Source organism: Calidris pugnax, unplaced genomic scaffold (assembly GCF_001431845.1).
Source record: "Calidris pugnax isolate Ruff unplaced genomic scaffold, ASM143184v1 scaffold56, whole genome shotgun sequence".
NCBI classification, from domain to species: domain Eukaryota; kingdom Metazoa; phylum Chordata; class Aves; order Charadriiformes; family Scolopacidae; genus Calidris; species Calidris pugnax.
Genome location: NW_015090839.1, coordinates 16840889 through 16861776, shown reverse-complemented (window position 1 = coordinate 16861776; position 20888 = coordinate 16840889). Strand labels below are relative to the sequence as shown.

General features: G+C 43.5%; 1 protein-coding gene across 2 annotated transcripts in view; it reads right to left on the bottom strand.

Annotated features, from left to right (window-relative positions):
- Positions 1–20888, bottom strand: part of SUSD6 (sushi domain containing 6) — a 100464-nt gene that overhangs the window by 40301 nt on the left and 39275 nt on the right. For both annotated transcript variants that reach the window (XM_014941769.1, XM_014941770.1), the window contains exons 4-5: positions 6460–6648; positions 1944–1973 (exon numbers count right to left, since the gene is read on the bottom strand). In XM_014941769.1, coding sequence (XP_014797255.1) covers positions 1944–1973; positions 6460–6580 — 151 coding nt within the window. In that variant the 5' untranslated portion in view covers positions 6581–6648. The remainder of the gene's footprint in view (positions 1–1943; positions 1974–6459; positions 6649–20888) is intronic.

The window sequence follows — 20888 nt, the reverse complement described above, 5'->3', positions numbered from 1 at the left end:
GCCATAATCCTGTCACTGGGTTCCAATTACTCTCACGAAGGAACAAGCATTTTGCACATGCTGCTCAAGTGCCTTCAGCGCCCTGCCTTCACTCTAGACTATCAGCAGCTCGTTACCAGCAGTGTTTTAGCAACTCTCATCTAGACACAGATTTCTGGCCTTAACACAGGGCCTAACAAGACAGATTCAGCCACAAAAGAGTCTGAGACCGAGTCTTCAGCTACCCACCTTGCCCTACCACTTGTTTGCCCCTTATCACCCACGGAAGCACACTGAGGATGTATCTACTCCACAGCTTTACATACCACACACACCAGCTATTCCAGCAGTATTTGCACTAACAGCCCAGGCTGAAGTCTGCCCCAGCTCCAGAGCAAATTTACTACTTCTTCTGCCATCCCCACTGCAGGGTCAGCAATAGCTGGCAGCACAAACAGGAGGTGGCAACTGCCTGTGCTGCTGCAGTTGAACACAAGGGCTGGAGAAGCAATGGCAGATGTGGGTTGCACAGATGAAAAACATCCAACATATCCTAAAAATATAATGCCTCATCTGCAATTGCAACCAGTTTAGGACTCAAAAGGGACAGAAGCAGCAAAGGAATTGTCAAATGGCACCAGGCGATAGCAAACTTTCTCTGTCCTGCTGTTTGGATTTTTCCCATGAGATTAGGAGCAAACCTAAAAACTCTTCCCAAATGATTGGCTCAAGTAGATAAAGAGGAAGGACTCAATGATAGGAAGCTGCATAAGACGACAGACAAGTCTGTATCTTCCACGTAGCGGACAGCAGTTGTCAAGGGACACCAGGATGGTGGTGAGTCAGAACTTGGACTGAAGTTCACTTATACTTTCTCATGAAGAACGAACTATGCCATTCAGCGCCCCTCCTGCTTCCCTCTACAATGAAGCTTCTACCCATTTCCATCTTCCTCATCCTAACCCAAGAAGCTAAGGTGAGTTGGACCAGACAACTCTTGAGTTATTTCCTAAACCAGCTTATTTTCCTGCTATGTGGAATGAATGGCCAAGAATTGAAAGCCCCTTAACAGTAGGTGTAATGCCAGTCTTGGCAGGAGTGAAATTCAGGCATTGGATAAAAATCCAGGATTTAGATGAGCTCTTCTCATAACTCCCACTCTCTGAAGACCAAAGTTTGGTAGGTTGTGGCTTTCATTATGAATCCATTGCCCTCAGACTCTGTTCCTGTATTCTGTTTTGGGTTTTTTGGTTGGGGTTTTTTTTTTGGTTCTGGTTTGGTTGGGGTGGGGTTTTTTTGTAGCTTTTTTGTGGGTTTTTTTGAGGAGAGGGGAAAGTTCAGACTAAACGGATCAAATTTCAGAGTTAAACAAAGATTTATACAAAAATTTATACATTTTGAACAAATACAGAAGCCTAATATGCTTCCCAGTTCTTCCCAAAGTTATGTACATCCACAACATGCACACAGGAAAGATTTTAGATTTTTTCCAAGCACAGGAAATGAAAGGCAGGAGTATCCAACAGAATATATCCAGAGTCATGCTTCACCTTCCTTGATTAAAGGAAACAAAAGGTTTTTTTGCCTCAGCTTGCCCTCCCTGTCCTCTTTGGCAGCGTCTCAAAACTCTCACAAGCAGCATCTCTCTCTACATTCTAAGGAAATATTTATTCTATTTGGGTTTTGGGGTTTTTTTGAGTCATTTGAAGTTAAATGCTGTAGAAGGCACAGGGATCCCTTCAATCACAGTGAAACATACGAAGTTGATCTCTCGCTCTCAAACTGAGGGCAGTCATCTTTCCCAAATGCAAGGGGCAAAAGTGGAAATGGGGCACAGAGATGGATCTCAGCCTGTCCAACACAACAAAAGTATAATGGGAATCCAGGCTCACAGCCACTTATATCAACCAGTAAAACATCACATTCATTTCTCATAGTACAACACTGAATACGTGTCTACTCACATGCAGGTCCTTTGGATTTGCTGAGCCAACCTAGGACAGACAAAAGGAAAAATTAGGATTACTATTATGCTTGCTTTTATTCCTCCTTCAGCCAGCAGAATTGGGTAAAATTAAACAAATTGCGTGGCTTCTTCAGATCCTTATTATTCCCTTCAAACCAGTTGCTTCAATAGCACTGTCTGGATCAGTGTAGTAACAGCATGAGTATTATTATTTGAATAGTCTAATTCTGTGTCCCTCTGCATCTGCTTCCTAGCCATCTTTTCAGCCTGGCCACTATTCTGAAGCTCCTCACCATGCTTTTCCATACTATTCTGCTCTTACTAAGCTCTCTCCAAAGGGACTGGAAAGAGGAATTGTACCTGAAACCGCTCCCCCTTCTCTCCATGGAGAGCTACACAGATCTTTGGGCTGACCCTGTAATTTCTCCAAACAAGAAGCACGCGGGTTAGAATCAAGATCCTGTGTTCACGTACAACCCCTCCCACATTTCCGTCTGGCCATCCAATGTTATAGTGTCCTTGTTTTCATGACCACTGAATTCATCCCTAGCTGAATCCCTGCAGCCTTCCTTTCAGCTGCGTAATTAGAGACAAAGGAAACCTCTGCTTTGCACAGATTCCCAAAGAATAGGAACAAGTCTGAATCTGCTCAATGACTGGAGTGCGCTCTAACAAGCTGTTCTATGCAAAGCAAACAAATACCAGCGGTATCCAAGAGCTTCTGTGCAGAATAACCTTGGCACTGAAAAGACCTTAGAACAGCAAGCAGCAGATTGGCTGCATTTGCGTCAGAGACAACACACAGGAATGAAGTCGTTTCAGTTTATTCAAGCTCAATTTATCACTTTAATGGCAATCCTAGAAATTAAAGAGCTAGCTTTATAGCGTTTCCACACGTGACCAGTCAACAAAAATCAGGCTGCGTCTAAATCTAAATGGACTTAGATTCACCGAGCCTGGGTTGTTATTAATTTTTAAAGGTTAATATTTAAACTCTCTTATTTATGGGTATTGATATTTGCTTAATACCGGATGTTTAATACTTTTACCAACACCTTTACTTGCATTTCCCAGGACCAGGTGATGCTATTATCAATAATGAAAGGACCACCCTATGTTTTGATAGGTTTCTGACAGAGCTGGTTATGAATCTGAGAGTGATTACACCATTTGGAACATAAATGGTAGGAAGCTTTCAGAGTATTTTAGAGACTACATGTTAAAATTTAATGAACAACTTATTCTGATCCGCTGTCATCCTTCCGAAAATAGCCTGGCTAGACAGGAGGACCATTGTGAATGAGATATAAACACAAGGCCTTTGAGAGCTTGGGAATAACCTTAAAGGCCAGAGGTGGAATGGAGGGGAAAAAAAATAATAAATAAAATCACAGCAACAAAGGAAGAATGGAGAAACGTTATATGTAGAAAAGCACACAAAATGGTTGCTACTGTTCCCCTCCAATACCTCAAAAATTCCCCAACTCTATCTACTAAGCACCCCAGCTCTTAACTACATTCCAGATGAACCCCCAAAGAAAACAGAAGAGACAGACAAAGAACTACGCCTCGGCATTTCAGGGCCTTGCTTTCCAAGTCTCCTTGCCTGCTCATTCCTTCATTAATTCGCCCAACTAATCTCAGAGAACTTGCCAGACAGGGAAAAAAGGCCTAACAGTGATAAAGCTCAAAAAAATATTTCTGAACAGCACTGAAATTTCGGTAAATCCTCCTCTTCTCACATAGCTTTGCTGCTTGCCCATCACCAAATGCCGTGTTTTTTCTGTGTTGAAATGTGCACAGCAGTTATTTTTATGTTTATGGATATCTTCCTGTGAAAAGGGAGCAGTTTCCCCAAATTCTGCAGTGTGCTTAGTGACTAAGCAACTTACCATACTTTGGATAGATTGCTTGAGACAAAGCACTGAAGATTTTCCTTAAAAATCCATGCATAAATAAAATCAATTTATTACCAGAGCACAGACCAGATGCTTGCTGACTGGAAATGAGTCTGCCCTCTGCATTAACCATGTGGCAAAGAGAATACATTTCTGCCCAGAACATGAATATATCTCTAAGCCTCCTGGAACTCAAGAATAGAATTTCTAAATAGCAAAATTATTGCAATACAATACACATCATATGGTTTTAGACATATGAATCACAAACTCTGCTTTCTCACTCAGAGCTGAGCCAGCCATTGTCTCCATGCTTGTCTGTCTTTTTATGAGAACATTCTTCAGCTTTTGTAGCAATTGTGAGCATGTCACGTTGGCCCCGCATTCAAGATAAGCATTACCACCAAGAGATTTAATACAATCTCTTGCTTCGTGTTAACATCGCTTTGCTCTGCCTGCTCTGAATGATTTTGCTATGTAAAGTAATAAAGTGAGGATGGTGGGTGGCTGGGGGACAAAGATGAGGGAAAGATGATTTTCCAAGCGCCTCGCCAGTGTTCTTTGTTTCTCCATCTGGCTCCCCGCTCCTCGGCTGACTTGCTCATTAACGTTCCTCATGGCTGGCGTGCTGCCGCAGGTGCAGTTCTCCGGGACCATGATGCATCCCAGATCACCCCCATCCCTCCCAGCACCGGCAGCTGGGTTGCTACCTCCCAGTCTCAGAAAAACTGTATATGGAAGTGCTCCTCAGTAAAACACTTCCCCTCCCCCAGGATTTGTTCCCCTGCACATCTTGCCCTCTGCTATGATCTCGGGCTCCCCTCCACATGCACTTACTTTCTCACTTCCCCTGTAGGAAATGGTTCATGCCTAGCCACCGTAATCCTATTTAGCTGATGATCTGCCTTGATCAGTTTACCACAGCTGGTTTCAGGTCCCGAAGCAAAAGAAACACAGAAAGGGAAACAATGCAAACCCACTCTCAGATCCTCTGACATGCTTAACCAGCGCTTTTGTTAATGTCGCTGGATGCCTCAGAAATGATACTAAAAAGGCTTTCCAGTATTGTGGCTGCCTTTCCCCACTCAGCAGCCCCATGGAGCACAAGACATTTGCATACTGATTACAGACTCAATTGAAGGTGCTGCAGTGTGTAATGGGAGTTTCAGACAGGAATGGTGCACTCCTGCCCCAGGCTGGGAGGCATATCTGACCGGCCTACATCCGAAATGAGGCAGCAACACTATCCCAAACAACAGCAAGACTGGAAAAAAACATGGACAGATTAGATCCAAAGAGACCATGTCCCTTTCCCACTCTCACTATCAGTTCTTGCCAATTTGTCACTCTCTCCTGTATGCCCCCCTGCCCCCATTCCTCATTACATACAAAGCCAAAAATCAGGCATGGAAGATATACAAGTTGGGCATATCTGATTTCAGCAGCCTCTCCCTTCCAACTCAAAGAGCCAGAAATACTAAAAGGAAATCAACTCCTCCTCCAGCAGTTTCCAGCACCAGCAGACTTTTCCATATAGGATCACCTCAGCTTTGAGTGCATCTGGCAACTAACATTTATTCTGCTCTATCACACAAAGGCCAATTCAGGCTTCACTGATGCTGAAGAGTGTTAGTCATGGGACATTCTCTGGTGCCATGATATATCAAATAAATAGGACTTTTTAGAATTACATTGAGTACTGAGGTTTTGTTTTCCAAGGTAAGCTGTTGGTCTACATTTGACTTCAGCAGCTGTTGCAATCTACGTGCCTTTAGGGACTAAGTTCCTTTAAAGTTCTGTGCAAAAGCACACAGAGTTATTCCTTCCATCCCACGCCACTTACAATCAGGCCTCTCTCTACAGACAAAAACTACATCATGGCTGGTCTGAGAGAAAAGACATATTTTAGTCTACACTGGGTAAATAAACAAATACTTCACATCATGTAGTACCTTGTGAATATCCAGTATATTTTTCTTCTTCCACTCATTTCTAAAAGGCAAATTCCCTCACCTCTGCTGACATTTTACATATAATCTCACTGCAGTGCTATTTACATTATTCACCACTCTTGTCCATCAGATAAACATAAAGAAGTTTGAAAGGTGAGGAGGGGAAACTCAAGCAGCAAAGAGGATCTCGTAGAGGGATGCAGTTAGCAGGTGCTGGGGTGTCAGAAGATAGCACACACGGAAACACCGAACAGATTCATCAGCTGTGCAAAGAGCTGAAGACAGTCTGTGCTTCCAAAACTACTTCACACGAGCAGTTGCTACAGGGCATACGGATTTGAGTGTCTACATGAGACTTTTACTCAAAACGTGATCCTGCTCTTGTGACAGACCAGATGCAGTGAAGGGATGAGAATGGAAGGGAAAAAAACCTGGGAGAATCAAATGACAGAGTAAAGGACATGCATTTATTTACTAATATGTAAGACCCGTTCGGTTCAGACACTGCCCTTTACTTAACAAGCAGAAATGAAAGATTCCCTGTGAGTATTGAAAGATGTATACAAACGCATCAAACATCACCAGCTTCCTCATAAAAACATAAGCCCACCTCCATACTTATACATCTCCCCCTCCTTGCAGCATATGCAAACGTTTCACTTACCTGTGGCCTGTGTTTCCAAGATAAAGGTACCAAAGGTAACTAGCAGAAGAAATAACCCATGGCTAGTCAAGGCAAGAGACGATCCTGTGTTGCTCTTTGGTGCTACCATTCCATGGCACATCTTTTAACCACCAAAGTTTCTTTTTTTAAAAATTCCCGAAATATCTGGTTGATCAGGAGCACCTTGGTCTACAAAAAACAAAGACAAAGAAAGAAACACTAAGTGTTGAGCCAAACACCTACATCATCTGGAAAGAAGGGGAAAAGGGAAAATTCAGAAACAAACAAAAGCAACCCTTTGTGTGGCGAGATTCCTAAATGCTAGAACAAGTATTCACAGTTCACAAGGCAACAGGAGCAGAAAAGACAATCTTCTGCACAGAAAATACTAAAAGGAGCTGCATTATAGAGAGACCAGAACTTTTCACTCACCCTCTAATATTCCAGGTATGAAGCCTGCCTAACTTACAATTAAATTTAGCTTTTCCTTTCAAGACAACCCAGAGAATATCGCATCTGGAGAATCTGTTTCAAAATAACTTCAAGAGAGCCAGCCCTCCTACACCCCCACCACTTTTCAGAAGGTCTCCAAAGACACAGCAGACTGTACTAGACAGCAAGGATAAATAAATCAAATGCTTCTTCCACCACCTGGAGAGACACAGCAAAGCTGACAGCCAGCCAGCAGGCAGGCAAACACACGCTTACGAGGAGGAATGTAAAACAGCTTGCAAACCTCAGGTATAATGTTCTGACAGTTCAGAGCATAGCAATTAAAACTGCAGGATGTGACACTGCTCATACCTGAGGACTGAGGGATTCCGCCACAGCCTATCAGGCACTGGCACAGGAAAAACAAACTTGTACACAAACACACAAAGCACAGTCGGGAAATCAAGAAAGCACAAAGTTGAAGCCCTATTTTAAATGAAGGAAAAAGACCCAGCAGAATAAATGCCCCACCAACCTACTTTGGTTTTAGCCTGCAAGGCCTCCAATGGTAACTTTGGACCTGGATGAACAACATCATGAATGACTACAATGCTCATCAAAGAAAAGTTGGGACTAAAAAATATCTGTGTTTAGTGGTTTTATAAAGGAGAAAGGAGAAAACTGGGATAAAGACAACCGGGTGAGTGATGGAGTGAAAAAGAAACAAACCAAAACCAACAAATAAACAAACCACGTGGAGACACATTTCAACACTTCTGTCCTGTTACTCCTTACACAAACACCTAAAGCTCTCAGGGAAACAAAAAAAAATTGCAGAAACTAATGTTTCTTTACACTTGACCACAGCAACACTTTCAATTTTGAGGGAAATACCATTCAGCCACATCTTCTCCAGTTAAATGGGTATTTATACTGAAGGAGGATTTTTTATTTTTTTCAGCAAGTTTCCCATAGAAATTCAAAACTGCTGGATAACTCCATGTAAACCTGAGAGGTGCAAAGGTGGGTATCGTACTCTTTGGTACCCCATGAGAAGAGATGGGAGACTTGGTGTTCCTACACCTAAGGGAAGACAGTATGCCTTTCAGATCCTTAAGTACTTTTGAGATGGAAGTCAACATGCCAGCGCTGACCAGAGAAACACACATCTCAAACAGCCACAACTCACATTTCCAATTACTCATGCCAAAAAGAAGCTGCATTATGGGAGGGAATATGTAGATCTGCCATGAAACCTGGAAGCCATTCTAGTGAAGAGGGTTTCCTTAGTTCCATGTCACTACTTTGCTCATATTTCCTTCACAAAAGGGCTATCTTTAAGATTTGGATCTTTCGAGTCAATTAGTCTCTACCAGAGAAGAATTCTCTGTCTGCATACACCCCCGACTTGAAATATCATTTCAAGATGACATTTAAACTGCCATGTGGCAAGTCTGGAGCTGATGCTACAATAAACTCTGTGTCTGCCCCTTTTGTTTCTTGCTTGATTTGGAGGGGGAGGGAGAGAAATGAAGCTGTCCCACTCTATGCCTCTAGCACCGCCTATAGATTTCTCATACCTTTCACAGACAAGGAGCCAATGCTTTGTTCACCCAACTGCTACCATGCAGAAAGGAATAAGGATGCTGTCACTCACCTGCTAGAATTCCTTCAGCAACAATTAAACCACAGAATGAAAAAAATACTCTGTGAAGAAAGCCAAGCCAGCTAGGCTGTACATCGGTCCCCTCCTCTCAAGTTAGGTCACCCGCATGAATTTTAAGTTCATATTCAATTGGAAGAGGCCAGCATCCAGCTTACACTCCAGGCCGACAGCTGGCCGCTTTCTTGTAAGAGTCACTGTTCTACACTGAATTACAGCTCTGACAAAGCAATGCACCCCCTTCAGCAAATGGCCCTTCTGATTAGATCAATACAGGTCTGTCTTCCCCATTCCAACTTAATAAAGCCTCATTAGTATAACAAACTCCACAAGTCTTGCCAAGGTATCTTTTAAAGGTGCCCTTCCCTGTCCTTGGACCAGTGCTCGCTGGTGACATATCAGTGGCCAGAAGGAGAGGTAGGGAAGAGGGCATGCAATTATCTCAGAATTTGCTGAGCCGCCAGAGGTGTGCTGCCTTGCCCCAGAGGCGTTTTCCTCGCCCAAAGATTGCACGTGGAAGCCAGCAGTTCAATTCTGGACTCTGAACAACAATCTAATTAGAGATACCTAAACCAAGAATATCTTCTGGGGGAATCAATTATTGCTTATTCTCAATTCACTAACAGATTGCTCCAAAGCACAGTGCTGTTTCCCTCCTTTCTTCTAAAGTCGGGCATGGTTTCCCCATGTCTTTTCAGCTACCGAGTCGCTTCAGTCCCAGGTTATCAAGGAACCTGTCTGTCAGAGGCACAGGGCTGCCCCACAAGGAATGCTGTAAATTGCTACTGCTACGCCTCCAGTAACATCCCACTAAGCTGATTTAGTTCAGTGTAGGATTTGAAGGAGGCACAAAGGTAGCAAAACCATTTAGTGAAAGATAGCATCGATAAACCCCTCCGAATTGTTAGGAGACAATGGGCACAGGTACCGCCTGCGAGGATCCTCCCTCAGGCTTCGGGCAAGTTACAAAACTTGTTCCCAGCCTCTACTTTTCCTTGGCAAAATTAGAAGATGAAAGAGATTCTGGCTAGATAAGAAGGTATCCTTTCCTCCCAGAGGGAGCCGGTGGTTGGTAAGCTATTTAGACAGACATTCAATTCTCTGAAAGTTGACTGTTGATTTAGCACATTCCTCATACCTACAGCTCAGGGGGAAGCAGCTTTCATAACAATTCTTCAGGCCTCCACCTCCAGAAGTCAACTGGAGTGTGCTGCAGAGCACACATGTTTGTCAGAGACACGCTCTCAGGGAGATAGCTTAACCATTCGTGGGTCCACGTGCATCAAGGCGATTGCCTGTTTACATGCAGCATTAAGGAACAGGCTGGTTTCTTTAATGGATCCTAGAAACAACGAGGCAGAGCTGACAGTAGCAGGAGTGTACGGAGCGAGGACACTTCAGACCTGTTCCACATGCCACAGCCTAGGCTGCAGGGTTATGGGAGGATTAAGTTTAAACAGAGATGTTTTCAAAGATAATATTTAGAAGAGCCAGCAGTTCCCATAAATACCATAAGGAGGGGAGGGGAGACTCTTCTCTGTTAACAGTAAATCAGTCAACAGAGGTATTTCTTTTGCTTTCTTTTTAATGTGCACTTTGAAAAACACCTACTAAGTACGGATAAGAAAATAAACCATCCTTTATGGCCTCAAAGTCAATAGCCACACACCTTCCTCAGGGAATGCTGTGAACAAGGGGAAAAGTACTCACGGCTGCTGAGTTACAGCCATACCAGGCTCCTTCTTTTCTTGAAGCCTTGTCATCAAGCAGCCTTCCCAGTGATGCTTCAGCATGAGTCCCCCTCACGGCATGGCCAGCCCTGCTCGCACAACAAGCAGTAGTTTGCTTCTACAGGAACTCCCTGAAGCCGACATCAGCCTCCCCTGAAACCACACAGGCCAGACTTCCTGCTCGCTTTTAAACCACAATCAGACTTTTCCAAAGATGATGCACTCGCATATGATAGGAGCTTTTTCTAAGCTAAGCTGTTCGGGGACCTCTGCCGTGTTATCTTCTAGACCTTCAGAAGCTGCCAACTCACATCCCTTGATCCAAGTTCCCTTCGTAAGCATGCATACATTTTCCCAGGGTTATGACTAATTTTCTGATTTCTCCCTATTTTGTCATAGCAGGACTCCTAGGTCCCCATGGAAATGTGTTCTTTGGAAGGTCATATGCTGAGGACATGAAAGAGAACCAGACTCATGTAGTTCTGGTATACCAAGAGCATGGGATGTCAGTGGGGTAGACAGGACATTTTGAGGGTGTCCAGTTGCTCAAGATGCCTGGCACAGCTATGTCCTGTGTCACCCTTTCTAGAAAACTGGTCTTCAACATAGATTCTTCAGGGTTTATTTAGGGAAGTGTTCAGTATGTTTGGAATGCTACTGGCTTGCTTTTAAATACCATACTCAAAACTTGCCAAAAGAAAATTAGTTATCCTCACGCACATCAGAAATCTCTATTTTATTCACATAGTTTCCCCCTCACAGAATAACACTCAGAAATTGTTTGTTATCTCTTGAACGCACACAGGAAAGATCTTGGCAGCGGGATGAGTGATGGGTGTGCACAGCATACCTTTTGAAAGGCTGAGTACAAGGATTGTTCTTGCCTCATGGACATGCTGTAGGTGGAACCTAATGCGAGCAGTGTGATTCGGAGGATTTAACCTTCACTCTTAGTTGCTGGTTGTGCTGTATTCTTATTTTATCTGCTTTCAATGAGCAGTCAAGCTTTAAAACAAAAAAGTCATCCTCTTGGCTGCTTAGTAAGAAAAATTACAGAAAAATAAAGTCCAAGTGGCAGCAGAGGAAAGAAATCTCTAAAATCTATTTACTTTCTGTAGCTAAACCTGTTTAATTGAAAGCTTTTAGAAACAGAATTGTATTTTTAACATTTTTGGGATAACTTCACAGTTCAATTAAACTGTTCAGTTAAACTAGACATAAAGAAAAAACCCAAAGCATTCAGAGTTACCTGCAGTTTAGAACAATCTTAATCATCTGACTTTTCAGCACAGCCAACTCTCAGTTATCCAGGATAATTGGAAAAGGTAGAAGAGGAAGAGAGAAAATAAGAAAAACCAAACAACCCATGTAACACTTCACACACACACACAGAGGAATCAGATGACTTAGAACATGGGTGTTTGGTAGCTTCATTTTACACCTTCATCTTTGAATTATAAAAAGGCAGATTTCTGTATAGCACAGGCATAGCAAAGCAGAGGGCTGAACTGCACATATCCCCTGCTACAGAGAGGAATTGCTAGGGCAGATTGAGCTGCTTATTCCAGACACTGGAATCATTGCACATTCTCCTGCAAAACAAGACCTGATTGCAATGTGTAGAGGGACCTGAGTTGTTGGGTATCCTTCCTCATTCCCCAGCTGTGCCACAGGGTTTGGCCTATGACCGGCAAATCCATCTGTTTCTTTCATGTAAATATCTTGGTTTAACTTTCACCTTCCTCTTTCTCATGAAAGTTTCTAAAACACCAGCCCACCTGTTGGTAATGCAGAATTCCCATTTTCAAGGGGGAACATCCTTCTTTGCTCAGAAAGAATCCCGATAGACAGCTAAATTCTGAAATTTTGTTTTAATCTCTGATAAATGGCATGTGCCTAACTCTCCACAGGCCCACTAAGATGCACTGAAGCTCTAAGCCAGGAAACTGCATTTTTCACTACCAGATAACCAGTCCCTTACAACTGGGAAAGTCACACCAACATTCCTACCCCAAGTGAATAAACCTGCAAGATTCACCGATTTGCATAGCTTATTTTCCCAGCCTCCTCCTCTCTGTCCTTTGCATCACAACACCAGCCCACCTGTTGGTAATGCAGAATTCCCATTTTCAAGGGGGAACATCCTTCTTTGCTCAGAAAGAATCCCGATAGACAGCTAAATTCTGAAATTTTGTTTTAATCTCTGATAAATGGCATGTGCCTAACTCTCCACAGGCCCACTAAGATGCACTGAAGCTCTAAGCCAGGAAACTGCATTTTTCACTACCAGATAACCAGTCCCTTACAACTGGGAAAGTCACACCAACATTCCTACCCCAAGTGAATAAACCTGCAAGATTCACCGATTTGCATAGCTTATTTTCCCAGCCTCCTCCTCTCTATCCTTTGCATCACAGTCTAAAGTCCTGTTTACATCTAGGTAATGCTTTTGCACCCCTCCCTCGCTTGCCTCCTTATCTCACTTGACGTTCCTCAAGAATTCATCCTGAGGTTAGCCAAGCATATTTTTCTGTGGGCTGAAGGCAGGCACCACTTCCTTCCTCCATCTATTTCCCTTCCATGCCAGCAGCTGGGTACAAGCCTTTGTGAATCAGCTTCTCCCCTGCTGCAGCCCAAAGAGAAATGCACAGCGGGCTCAGAGATGTTCCTGAGTGGAGCAAACAAGCTGCAGCTCCTTCTAAGGAAGGATCAGACTTTCAGTTCTACAAAGAAGAGGTGCAAGGTGGCCAAGGGGAAAGAGGGGTAGTATCAGTTCTCTTCGATGTCCATTGTGTGACAGAAACTTTGAAGTCAGTTGTGAATTAACCCCAAATGGTTTACCATTCCTCAGCCCAGTGTGAGGCACAGGGCAATTTTTAAGCATAACAAGCACCCCAACACACTGCCGCTGCTCAGGACACCTTGCTTGCCAGATTCCTCTGTTCCTAATTATCCAGCCTCTGAAAATGAACAAGAAAAGAGGCCCAAGAAACACTTGGGCACATCCAAGAAGCACCAGAAAGAAGATGACACCTCAGGTTCCAACCATTTTCTTTGCAGTATCCCCTTGAGAACCACAATCTGGGCATTTGAAGACATTTTGTATGAAGGATGAATTAACTGGGCATAAATCAACCAAGTGAGGGGCTCCTGGATCCCTCAAGGAAAACCAGAGCAAACATATTTTCATTGCACGCTTTAGAAGTCCATTGCTACACCATTGTCAGTCACAGGTCACAGATTTGCATCTCCTACAGTCTAAACTGCCATCCTTTTGCATGCTATAATAAAGATTTAAGAACCAACCAACCAGCCATGCTGGTGTTCTAAATAAATACGTGCACTGCAGCATTAAGTTCCATCTTCCCAAGAGGACATGAGAGTAAGCCTCCAAAAAGATGTACTTCACTTCAGGACAGCCTGCGTCAGACACCCAGCTGCAGAGGACAAACTGTTAGCAAGGTACTTTCCTACATCAACATGGAGTAATGTTTCACATCATAGTCTTTAAGCCACAAAATGTTTTCTGTTGAATTGACTTGCTTTCCCATCCTGTGACACAGCAAAGAGGGCACCACAGCAGAGCTTGCTCTAGGACCTGGCTTTCACCCTTGTAAATATCACTCATACTTTTAGAAACAGTCAGACAACAAATTGTTGGAAACAGTCTCGGTCTTGTCAGGATCCTTCCTCATTTCCAAGTACCACGGTTGTCATGCCAAGTCTGACACAGTCACAGAAGATTTAAATTTTAAGACTGAAAAAAAATAATAAAAAAATCTAATGTTCCTTGCCTTGGTAAGTCTGAAACAAAGCCCTAGATATCATTAGCTCCCCAAACTTTAAGAAGTTTCCTTGAAAGTCACAGAATTTCAGTAGAAACTTCTTCTGTTTTACTTGGGAAGAGAAAGATAAGAGATCAAAATCCGACTGTCCTTCCAAAAAAGGAAGAAGCAGCCAGTTATGGGCAGGCTGTCAACTTCCTGGCACCAGTAGGAAGGAAAAGCAGAGACATGAAGGGGCAGGATGAAGAGTTAGACAGGTTAATGCACACAACTCCAATGCATGGCAGATTTCTGTGCTATTACAAAGATGCTTATAGCAATGGGATCACATCACCAGTGAATGAAGAGAAACCAGTTATAAAAAAAAAAAAAAATGCTGGATCTTCTTTAAGGGATTATCTTTTTTTTTTTTTTTTAGCATACTGGTATCTATGCAATCCATGGGAAAAAGTAGAGGCTGGGCGATAGTGGAGAATACATCTCCCACAATCTTTCCCAGTTTTGATTTTTTTTTTATGTCTTTACTTGGAAAAGCACTCTCTTTGGAAACTATTGTTTCAGCATTTTCCCCCTGCCGCACTGCATCAGAAAGGCTAGGTTTCATACTTTCAGCTTTAATCAGTACAACAGCACATTTACAGAGGACCATATGCACAAAATGTTCCAGAACGCTTTCCAAAAATAATAAGTTCTAAAAAAGAAAACTCACAGTAAACTGAAATGGCTTCAGGGAAAGAGAATAAAGAAAAGCCGTGCAAAGGCAGAACCTCTTGAAACCACGTACAAGCTTAAAATGTTACTTTCAGTAAAACAGGGTTCTCAAAGGCAGCACTGGATTGGTAAACTCACTTGTATATCCAGGATGCTTTTCTCATTTACGCAGCTGTGTTAATCTGTTTCAGGAAATGCACCACAAGGCCCATGTACAGTAAAGGCTTATTTTATAATCCCTCACTACTAGAATGTGCTTCTCCCCACTTGTGCTTTCATTTCAACTGATGTGGCTAAAAGCATCAGTCTGCTACACACGCAGCTGCAATACCAGCAGGCAGCACAACCATTTCAAGAGGACACCCATTTGGGAAATCTTTTTCCTATCGAAGCCCTCTATACACAAACTTCAGTGAACCACTCTGACATTTAAATAAGGAACTACACTAGAAGATGGAGGCAGTCTTAGGTTTGCTCCTAAAAGCACAGCTGTGAGACAACTCAAGTTTTGAAGCTGCCATCCCAGATATGAAAACATCCACTCACTTCCAAGGAATGATGACAATTGCTGTGCAGTGCTTATTATTTGTGTCACAGTTTATATAGAAAGTTTTCCACAATAGACGTGTTGTAATAACAGAACCTTCCAGGCTAACAAATCCTTGATGTTTGGGTATGTCAGTACAAAGGTCTTTTCAAAGGTAAACATACACACAAACTCTGAGAAATAAGACTGCCCCTTCAGCCCATTGAAAACTTCATCTTCCAACAGCCTAGTCTCATTAACCAAACTGAGAAAGTTAAAAAGCACAGTTTTGAATTCTGGTTCTGACTTTAAGACTGCATTTGGGATTCTAACACAGCAGAGAACTGCTTCAATAGACAACAGATCTCAATAAGGTGGGGGAAGAAAGCAGGTCTTCAAAAGATCTCAGCACCATGGCTCAGTTTTCTATTAGCTCACTATTTCTCTTTTTTTTTTTTTTTTTTAAGTAGTAGCAAAGTTGTTAGATGCTTCCTATTGCATTTCCTATTTCAGATGCCCTGTGCTAGTGTTACAAATGCACATGTATTGCCACAACCCCTCACTGTGGTAGAAACCAATCACTGGAGGCACTGGGCACATCTCACTCTGCAATGCCCTGCCACATCCCTCTTGCCAGCATACAACTGAAAAAGGAAAATTCAAATTTTGTGTTGACATTCAAACCCCTTGCAACTAAAACTGTAGGACAACTTACACATCACCTGCACACAGACCCACTCCCGTGAGGCTACGGTGGAGGGTGGCTGCAGAAGGCAGCCCAGGCAGGCTCCCCAGCTGGGCATCCTTACCAGCATCGGGCACACCAGCATCCACCCCAATACTCAGCCCAAGGTGCTGCAAATTAATCTCAAAAGTCAATACTCAAGGGCTGAGAGAAGAGAGGGTGGGAAGTTGGAGTCCTAACAGCTTCCTTTCTTTTAAATCACTCTCGCAATTACCAAGCTCACAGACAGCACACATCTCTATGCAGAAGACCCCCAGAGCCGTTTTTCTCTAACTGGCTTCCCTCAACAGGCTATGGCTTAATTTGATTTTCTAACGAGGGATCAGTTGTAATTATATTCTGATTTTAGCAGCACAGGCTAGGAGTATCAAGCCAGAGAGGCATTCCAAGAAGGATGACTGCTTATTATGTGTCAGGCATAGACATACACACGCACAGCAAGGAGGCCAAGCACTCCCAAGAAAAATCCCCAGGACAGGTCCACTTCTAATAGGGTGGCAAACTGGCTTCCTGAGACCTAGAGCCACCGTTCAAGGGTTGCACGTTAAAGATTTCCACCATTAAATTGGGGTGGAAAAGAAGAGGCATGCCAAAAGAGGAGTAAGAGTCTGAAGGATACAGCTTGTCTTGTAATTTGCCTCTTAATGGAAGGTCAATTTGAATCTTCAACTTCTCCCTCACTTGACTCTGTGACATTTACACATTGCGTAAAGTATGGCTATTAGTGAAAAAAACTATTAAAAAAAATAATCTATATGGACAGTGTTTGCAGGAACTAGGACAGCCCAGAGGTGGGAACCAGGATGCTCTCATCTGCAGCACCAAGGGAGGGGGAGCACCTGTCCCACAGCACCCACCCTGCAAGTGTCACAGGGATTGCTGTTCCGCCTGTGTACTACAGAACAGAAACTCAAGACAAACATTAAGCAAAGGGTCACTGCCTGGTAGTATCTGTTAATTCAGCAGCTCTCAGTGCTTTGTTTACACAGCAGGAACAGTTCCTCATCCTTTACTGACCCATAGTCTAGCCTGCCCCTTGTACCTCAGTGCCGCTCCTTTGCGGGGCCAGCCAGGGCTGCGACCTGTCCCTCCGCCACCCGAGCACTAAGATATTTGTGCTGCTACCTTGGGTGAAGGGTGACCAGACACCCCCACGCTGCTGGCCTCACTCCCAAGGCTGACTGCAACTTTTAGGAGGTTGTTGGGGGAAACTGGGTCCTTGCACCAGCACAGCTCTGGAGCCAGTAGAAGCAACAGTTAGGGAGAGGTAAGAAATTCCCACCTCAGCTTTGCTGCTGAGGTCTGTAGTTCATGGAACCACTGACTTAAGCTAGTGTACTGCTTAGCCTGTACTACGTGCTGGGCCAACTAATTGCACAGGCTTCTTGCTCCTAAAACCAGCTCAGTCTTCAATCCACATTAAGATGTGGCAGAAATCGTTTACTATGCATAAAGATGCTCTAGATCTAAGCCCTCTCTCCAAATCAGGGCTCTGAGCAGCCTGGTTTCCATGTAGATTAAAAGCCAGAAGGCTGGGTGAGAGCGCTCCATGACAGCCAAAGGCAACACAGGGTTGCTTAGTTAGAGGAAGTCAAATGAAATTGAAGTCAAGAGAGGGGAAAAAGTTGTACAGAGCAGGACAGCAAAAGTCAGCAACTTGCTCTGGCAGTAAATCTTACAGTTCCATGGAACAGTGAGAAAGGCTACCAAATGCTGCTGTACACAGACAAGGATCATACAAATGCCAGTGCTAGGTCAGGAGATACACCCAAAAGTTAAAGGATACAGATTAAATAACCTTCTGCCTCGCACCTTGGCTTTCTCACTAGACCACCCAGAACTGCATAAGCACAGCTGGCCAGCCTGCCTCAAAACTCCAGGGAAAACCCTCTGAAAGATCAAATTCCTTCCTGATACTCACATGTGCAAGGACAAACCCTGGATAAAGCCGCAGGCAATGCCTCTTTGCCACTGGGACCAGATGCCAGAGGTGCAGCATCCTGCCAGTGACTCGGGCAGCTGCCTCCCTGAAAGCAATACGTACTGCCTGCTCTCCCTCGGCCAAGCACACCGCGTCCTGGTCTGCTTCCCTCCCGGCTCTAGGCATAGTCATCCAGTCCCCTGAATGGGCCAGCTATCAGGCAAGCATCCACGAAACTGAAGCAAGAAGAGGATGAGAGTACAGAGTGAGTCTTCATTGGATTTCTGCATTTTGTTACTTCTCCAGCATACTTATATTTCAATGACAACAGGCTGGACACATGAGCATAAAGGATACCACGCATGCTGCCCCAGACACCTCTTCCCATGCTCCTCTTGCACACACAGAGCTGAAAAGTGGAAGATCCTTCCTCATTCCCCCTAAAAAAGGCATTTCCGAGCAGGCACATTTAACTCTTCGCTATCAGCGGGGTAGGAAACACCTCCTGTTGAGCCACTAGCAGCTAAGCAAATAGTACATCCACTTGGGAAACAGGTCACTCTCTGCTTTGCTTGGGGTTTTGATGTGTCTCCAAGCATCATCCTGCACGAGTGCACTCAAGCCATCAAACTATTTGTCAAGAAAAAACATTCTAGCACAGAATTCCCAGTGACCTCTACTCAGCCTCACGGGAAAAGCAGAGCGACTCCTGCTTCAATTGCCTTTAAAGGAAGAGTGATTTTATTAATTTTTTTTTTCAGATATTGTGCAAGTAAATATGAAGGTCTTGCCACAGCCAGTAATCCCCAAGCAATTTCCTGTCCCTAGAGTCAAGGTTCCTTCAGAGTGAACAGATTAAATAAAGGTTATTAGAATTAGTATAAAGCAAGCTAGTTTAAAAGTCATCCACTTCATGTTTTTACCTGTAACATAGTGCTCCGAGCAGCAGCACAAAGAGATCAGCTACAGGAGCTTACAGGATAGCAAAATTAATATGCAAAACCCACCAAACTGTGAGACAAAGATTTAAAACGCCTTTCAACAGCAGCGTGTTTTCATGTGTGTTTAATCTATTTTCAAGTGAGTTTCTCAAAGGGAATTCACCCAATCCCTTTATTACTGTACTCTTCAGATTAAATTTGTTTTCCCCATTTTGTCAATCTGACATGCAATTTAGTCTTTCGAGAGTCAGCAGTCATCCTCACCAAAGCCATTCTCCTTTTGCCTTTGCAGTCTAAGACTCTGCTGCAAAACAACAGGCTAAATCCATTCGCTCCATCTTTTAGTGTTACTAATTTCCTTTTCCTCTGAGGCCAAACATTTTAGATAAAAACAATACAGAGAGACAAGTGTTAGTTCCTACAAACGTTATGTGTATGTGGAGGGAAGCAAATAGCTTGACATCAGGATCAGAAACTTGCTCAACAATTCTCTAGAATCTCTTGGAACAGAAATAAGGAAGTAACTGTAAAGTAACAGCACTGGAGCAACAGTTTGAAAGAAACAGAGCAACCACTTAAATTAAAATAGACTTTGCAGAAAGGTCTAAACATCAACAGATCAGCAACTGCCTCATATGCACAAATTAACTAAGCTTCTCATTCTTATCTACAAGAAAAAAATACATTATGTAGAGTTTCCAGAAAGGGTTCCTGCATAGGAACTGAGAAATGTTGGGGTTTTTTTTAGCTAACCTCACCTCTTTTCACTAAATGCACAGAGAAACAACTGTGGGAAAAAAACCAACCAGATGTCATCTGTAGGTCCACCTATAAAGTTCAGGGAAAGATTGTCTTGTGAATGTCATGTACATCAGCAGTAACCTGAGGAGCTGGTGGTCTGTCACTTGCAACTGTCCGGCATTCCAGCAGCATCTTTTAAAAGGCCACTTGCAAGCTTCATTTTATGAAAAGGCTGTCCTCTGCCTGCTTTCACACACATTCTACTTCACCTAAAACTGCTTTTCTGGGTGAGCTGAACACAACATTTAACAGCTGTAAGCAACAGTTGGCTCTGGACAATAAACTACCTTCTTTGTCTGCTTTTGCACTTCAGGATCTACTCCATGAAGCAGTTGCTGTTTCACATGGAGAGGGAAGTGGGGGGAGGACAAAGAAACGCCTGCATCGTCGAAAATAATAGCTCCATTAAGGCTCCACAGGATGCAATAAGGCACATTTTGAGGAAACCACCCTCCTTACAGCATACAACAGAGCACAATAGCTATCAGAAGCCCTTTCTCCAACAGCCACATCCCCTTCCCTGGCCTCTAGCAGCCCTCGTCTTGCAGCCTCCACCTTCCTCTCCATCTCCCCCACCCCCCGTCCAAATCACACTCCTCAGAGGTGCCTCAGTATAGCTGCTGGGAATCACTGCAAAGGCTGCTTCACACCACCCATGCAAATGGAAAGAAATCCCAGTGAAATGCTATTACCGGCCCTTTTGAAAGGTAGGACCAACTGCTGGTGAGGAGAGCCCAACAACTTACTTCTGAGAGACCAAGGTCAAGTCTTACTTTCTCTGCCAAGCACGGCCATGCTTTCTTTACATCAAAAGCATCAATGGTCTTCACTAGTTCCTTGCAAAAAAAAAAAACCCCAAATCTGAAGAAGCTAATTATATTTAGGCTACATTTACTATGAAAAGGCGTAATAGAACAGGAGTTTCAGTTCTCTGAAGAAGCATTCCCATTCAGCTGTCTTTATTTCTGACCAAAGAAAGCTGTTGGCTTTTGTCACTAGACCAACAGCAAGTTTCAATCTCAGAACTCTCCACCACATGACATAAAAAGTTACTCAAGAGGCAAAGGCTCTCAGGAGGGAGACCTCTGTAGAATTGGCAGGTACACCCTCAACACCATCATCATCTAGGCACTAAACTATTCCTTGCAAACACTGCAGGTACTTCCACCTGCAA